The 6,665-nt window shown below is 36.1% G+C and overlaps 1 protein-coding gene across 1 annotated transcript; it reads left to right on the top strand.

The window, feature by feature from the left end:
• Positions 1-4,552: 4,552 nt before the first annotated feature.
• LOC131875193 (uncharacterized) lies at positions 4,553-6,464 on the top strand. The gene is made up of 3 exons (XM_059219244.1): positions 4,553-5,672; positions 5,802-6,205; positions 6,429-6,464. The coding sequence occupies exons 1-3, from the start codon at positions 4,553-4,555 to the stop codon at positions 6,462-6,464; spliced, it is 1,560 nt and encodes a 519-aa protein (XP_059075227.1).
• Positions 6,465-6,665: the final 201 nt, after the last annotated feature.

Here is a 6,665-nt window from a genome sequence, read left to right as displayed (position 1 = left end):
AAATTGTACACCCTTTCTAGGGTGGTACAATTTCACACTTAGTTTAGCACTTGTCTTAGTGTGTTTGCATCTTGCATTATTATTTCCCTTTAAGAATTTTATTAATTAATTTAATTGAATCTAAAGTCACATTTCATCACTCCCCACATTATAAAATTGGGCCCTTTACCCTAAGTGTGCCCCTTTTTATTTTATTCTTCCAATAAATCATTTAATCATAAACCCTAATTATGTCCTATTTCGACCTTTAAGGCCCAATTTTGCATATCAAAACATCTCAAAATCAGTTGTAACTTTGGGCTTCGCTCTAATATCATCACATCTAATGCCTTGAAAATTTGGTGAAAATTTGGTGGACCGCGGCGGGAATGCACATGGTCCTCGACTTTTTTCCCAAAATTTCGGGAGCACAATTCTATGATATTATAATGCTTAACCCCAAAAGATTGGCAAGAAATTCAATTCCTAGGTCTACTGAAAGGCGGAATTAAGTCGAAATTAAGATCTAAGGTTTCATACATAAGAGCTCTCTTTCTTCATTTGAAGGTAACTAAGAACTATCTATTTACGGGATTAGAGAATCTAAGAGTAGGTTTTTGGAGCATGAGAAGCCTTCTATGTAGTGAAAGAGAAGCCTATGTGGAGTCTTCAACAACATTCAACAAAATTCATCAAGCATTTGTCAAGCATTCATCATCAATTAGGAGCCTTGAAGAAATTAAAGAATAATAGGAGATCTAGTGGCAATATCTCTCCCTTGGGGATTGCTATGATTTCATGTTATTTTCATGTCTTTGTATGAGCTTCTTTACATCAATTTGCATATTTACATTCATTCTTTAGATCATTTAGTATATTTGGTTTGAAGCATTGTTATTTACATTCACATTTACATTTAGGGTTTACTCTCATGCATAGGGTGGCTCTAGTTTCTTATCATTTAGGATCTTGCATACACACAAGGTTCTAGCACACACATTTTTAGTATATTATCAACTATTTGTGGAGGTGGCAATCAACAACATAGGTTTTTGACTAAGGAAAAACCCCATATAGCCACCCAAACCCTATCTTCTCAGTTGCAAGTGCAGAAACAGGCATCCAGAGGCAATTTCAGATCTGGAAAAGGCATTAGAACCACTTAGAAGTCTTAAAAGTGCAGAAATTTGTCAAGGACAGGGGCGTGGCGCCCTGGTCCTACCCAGGGAAGGGGTGTGGCACCTTGGTCCCTCCATTTTGCAATCAAATTTGACAGGTTGCAGACTCAAGACCTCCAGTTTGCAGTGTTTCAGTTGCAACCTCCTGTCTGCTGAAACAGGACAGTGGTGTGGCACCCTGGTCCAGGTCATTTTTGTTCAATTTACAGCATCAGGTACACAACCATAATCCCCCCCTTTCATTCTTTCAATGTCTTAGTTTCAGATCTGCAAGTTTGTGCAATTCCGAGTTCATTTATGCTTCATTATTTATCTTCTAATCTAGTTGATCATTCAAACCCTAGTTTTTCTTATCATTTGCAACAAGAGGAATAGAAACCCTAAGAGATAATCCTTGGCTCTCTCTTTCCCACAAGAAGTATCCAAAGTGATCTATCTCCCTAGGCTCTTTTGTATTCCCAATGTGTTGGCAAAAGTAGGATTAGGTCCTAGTCACCCGATCTCGCTTTTCCCGCCCCCACAAAACCCTATATTGAACTCTTATCAAGAAAATGTGTGAAGTGCTCAATCTTATTCTTCATACATTTGTGCTCATCATGCCCAAGTTTATTTCAATAAAAACACTTATCTTTTTCTTTCTTAAGTTTCCCTTGTTTAGAATTAGTTTCAATGTTGTTTTTGAAAGATTATGATTTATGTGCTTTCTTGGTTTCCTCATCATAATGAGTTTTTTTATTTCTCCTCTTTATTGTTTGAAGCTTGTTTTTTTGGACCATTCCTACGAAAGAGTGCTTGTGGTTTTGAAGACTTATGTCCATTTGTATTAGCTTATCCTATTCTCTAGTCAAGTTGGAAATGAAGTTATCTAAATAAGTCATACTCCAAGTACTTCCAAGAGCCCTTTTTGTGAAGTAGGAGCTAGATACACACATAGAATGGTTAACACCTAGTTTTGAGAGTATAGAAAGAACAAGTTGATCATCCTTTTTCTCCGTTCCACATTCTTTTTACTACAACCTTTATAATTTAAACTTAGTGAAGAAATCTTCTAGAGTGTTAAAGGAACTTGGACAGAAACTTATGAGCTCATTTTGCAACTCATGACCTTTTATTTCATCTACCTTATCTAAGAGTTTTTCTAATGTGATTCAAACTATATTGGGTTTTTAAAGGACTCCACATGAAATATAAGTTGAAGAGATACTTTTAGACATAAAAATCGAAAGGCTTGATCACATGTTTTAATCAATTGTGTCTAGCTTCTTTATTAACATGTTATTTCTCAATTCCCTTTTTTACACCCTATATTGTAACTCTTTATTCTTTGGCGCTAGTTGAACTTTTAGTTTCCAATCATGATAGTTAAAGGGTGTTAATGGTGTGACAACTTGATTCGAATCCATGCTTAGAAACTAGAATATTGCAAGAATGAAAATATAGAAATGAACCGAAAGGAACATAGGAAGTGCACAAATGACACAACATACAACACCCGTTTGATTCAATATTGGTTTCCCCTTAGATTTTGGCACTTTATATGTTTAGTGCGCTTTGAAAAATTCAATGGAACAAAAAAGGAAACTTTATAATTTCAGTGAAATAATATTTTTAATTGATCAAGCATAAAAATTTATTAACTTTCAAGAAAATTGACACTCAATTATGAGTTTCTAATCAAAATTTATGATATTTTTTATTTTTTTCTTATGTTTCGTAAATTACACTTACAATTTTTTTAAATGTCTTAAAAAATAACTTGGAGGAAAACAAGGAAGGAGAGAAAGTTGAAATTAAGCCCTCACTAGTAGGAATTATAAATTTTTAGCCTCATGTGACCATGGGCTTAAAGAAATCCATGACCTCTATGTGGTGTAGGAGCACCTCATCCTTTCAAGGGCCCATATGTGGGGCATGATTTAGTTTTTTTTTTTTTTTGTTCAAATAAGGTCTATTTAGACCCAACATGATGTAATAAGGTCAATAGTGCCAATAAAATGTAAAGGTTGATTCAGTTCAGTCATATGTCCTGAAAATTGTCAAATTGCTCACATAGGGCCTAGAGGTCAAAACAAGTCAAAATAGCAATATCAAGGTTGTGGGGAGTATTTTGTGTCATTTTTAATGTTAGAACATGTCATTTAACCTATTTTGGGTATTGGATGATCAAGAAGTACAATAAACCAAAATTTGTCAAAAAGCAAGAAATGATGTCAATGCAACTTTTCAAAGTTGCTTACAACATTTGCAAAAAGGTTAGTCTTGGGTGGTTATAGTTGGTTGGTCGGTTGGGAATCCTTATAACTCCATAAAAATGGTGAAAAAACTCCTCAAAAGATGTAATTTTTGAAATTGAAGTTTTTGGCAATAATAGTAAATGGTTTCCTTGCAAATTCTGTGTTTTTTCCTGAACTTTCCTCACATTCAATCTGTAATTTGCTATTTTTCACCATTGCTATGCATTGAAGGTTCATTAACATGGTTTGAGGGTTTAAACATATTAAATTACCTTTCATTTCCTTCAGGTTTCATGTCATTTGGTATTGTTTTGGAAAAGATACAATAAGTTTTCTAAAAATTGTCAAAACCCAGAACTGAGGCAAATCGAGACAAAGATAATGCTATATCTTTTTGTTCCTGGTTGATCAAGCCACAAAAATTGGTGGAAACATGTAATATTATATATATTATCATTCCATTATTTTTTCAGGGTTCCATGATAGGTTTGCACGTGGCTTGAGGCATGAAAGTGACTGAAAACCTGCCCCAGGAAGGTTTGATTGTCATAAGAAAATACAGTCCTCATATGGGGTCAATATCTCAATATTTAACCGTTGGATCTTTCTGATTTTTTTATATGTTATTCATACCCAATTTTTCTAGAGTCCTACCGGAGGGATCTGAAAAATATGTCCAATTGTAAAATTTATTCATCTCCAAGTGCACATGTGTCAAAGAGGCCTGTAAGTTCTTGTTTAACAGTAATCTTTTGTACATGTTGAGGGTTGGATCAGAGTACATGGTATTTGATAATTAAGGGTTAATATGAGTTTTGAGAGGGTGTGTGGAAGTCTCAAGGCCCTGTAGGAATTTATGGTATCCTTCAAACAAACTTAAACTCCCTTGGTTTATGACTGTCCTCAATGCCAAGAAACCTATCCTAGTTGGTCTAGAAGGTATGATTGAGTTCGTAGGCAAGAGCAATATGTGTGGAGTTTTATTAAATATTATGGAAAACCTTCATAAGGGGAAGTGTTTAATCATTTTTAAACCTCAACAATGTGAAGTAGATTCCTAAAAGGTGTAGGGCTTGTGTGTGTGGGTGTGGATGCTCTGCATCAGATTGATATCAGAGCAACGGAGTAGTTCTTATTGAAGGTTGAAGGGAGTGAGACAAGATGCCTCCAAAGAATGCAGGTACAACAAGGGAGATGCAAGAATTGAAGGAGAAGAACACAAGGTTACACGAGTCCTATAATTCCCTCTTAGCAAAGCTTGAAGCCTTGGAGCCTAGTCAGAGAAGAAATGTTGATGTAGGGGATGTTAGTGAAGAAGAGGAAGGAGATGAAGAGTTCCATGAGGCAAAGGAAGAAACTGAAGAGCAGATAGACCCTGAAGAAGAAAGAACACTCAGACTTCTTAAGGCAGTAAAAGGAGACAAGTACAAGGTAAGGGGTGATATACCAATATATGATGGTAGTTTGAAAGAGGAAGAACTTTTGGATTGGGTAGTAGCAATGGATGCTTATTTTGATGGAGAAGGCGTACCTGATGAACAAAAGGTCAGATTGGCAAAGACAAAACTCAAGGGGCATGCACTCCTATGGTGGGATCATGAAGAAGCTGATAGAAGAAAGAGAGGAAAGACCAAGGTTACTTCTTGGGATCGGATGGTGGCTAAACTAAAAGGTAATTTCCTTCCTAAAGACTATGAAATTCAATTGTATAAGAGATTGCAAGGGTTAAGGCAAAAGGAACAAGATGTTAAGGCATATATTGATGAATTTTTAAAGTTGAGTATAAGGTCTGGTAGAGAAGAAGATGAAGTTGTTAAATTTGCTAGATACCTAGGAGGTTTGAGATTTAATATTCAAGATGAGTTGGTTGTGGCTAACCCCATTAATGTCAAGAAATGTTATCAATTAGCTCTCAAGGTGGAAGAAAAGATGAAGATGAGACAAGATAAGGCTATAAGAGGTATAGGCAATAACAATGGCAGGGGTAGAGGTATATTTCCTTCACATAAACCAAACAATGAGGAAGAAGGTGAAGTAAATAAAGGTAAAGAGCAGTCATTTTCTGATTTTAGAGGTGGTTTTGGTAGTAATAGAGGTAGATTTGGTAGAGGTTTTAACCAATTTTCAGGGAGATGTTACAACTGTAATGACTATGGGCATCCTTCTTTCAAAAGTCTTGAGAAGGGAGCAACAGCATCATCATCCTCTAGAAGGGTTGCATATGTTCAAGAGGAAGAGGTTAGTGATAGTTCAAAGGCAATTGTGTGTACGAGAGAAGTTGGTGAGTGTTTGATGATAAAGAAGTCCCTGTTGAAGACGTCAACACAACATGAACCCATTCAAAGGAGAAACCTCTTTAGGACAAAGTGTAAGTGCAAAGTTAAAGTTTGTACTTTGGTTGTTGATTCAGGTTCAAGTGATAATATGGTTTCAAATGAAATGGTTGAGAAATTGCAATTAGAGAGGATACCTCATACGAATCCATATAAAGTATCTTGGGTTAATGATGATATTAGTTTGTTGGTTAAAGAGCAGGCAAGAGTTGATTTCCACGTTGGTGAATACAAGGAAAGTGTTCTATGTGATGTTTTACCCATGGAGTGTAGCCATATCTTACTTGGTAGACCATGGCAATATGACAACTGTACACTCTACAATGGTAGGGAGAACACTTATACTCTTGAGAAGAATGGAGTACAATATACATTGTTTCCCATGAGTGAGGATGTTAAGGGTAAAGGTAAGATTGTGATGTTTGGTAAGAAGACATTGGTTCGAGCCAAGGAAATTGAAACAAAACCTACACAAGAGAAGGTAGACCACAAGGATAGAGTAGGGGTAATGATTGGTTCTATTTGGTGTCCTACTAAACCCACTCAGATCAGTACACCTCTTATGAAAAGTGATCCAAATCAGAGTGTTCTAGAGAAGCCACATGAACCAAGCCAACCCGTTCAAGTTTCTACACATGCACATACCGGTTGCCTACCAATAGGAAAGTTCTTTTCTGATCCTTATTGTGTGAATTGGATTGCAGGTTCTTATCCTTTTTTTGTTGCAGGATATCAGATGATTCAAGGTCCCTTTCATGATGGATACTCATGGGGCATGAGTTCTTTTCCAAGGGGAGTATGGTGCAGGAGCACCTCATCCTTTCAAGGGCCCATATGTGGGGCATGATTAAGTTTTTTTTTTTTTTTTTCAAATAAGGTCTATTTAGACCCAACATGATGTAATAAGGCCAATAGTGCCAATAAAATGTAAAGGTTGATTC

Source organism: Cryptomeria japonica, chromosome 4 (assembly GCF_030272615.1).
Source record: "Cryptomeria japonica chromosome 4, Sugi_1.0, whole genome shotgun sequence".
NCBI classification, from domain to species: domain Eukaryota; kingdom Viridiplantae; phylum Streptophyta; class Pinopsida; order Cupressales; family Cupressaceae; genus Cryptomeria; species Cryptomeria japonica.
This window is presented reverse-complemented; position numbering and strand designations above follow the sequence as displayed.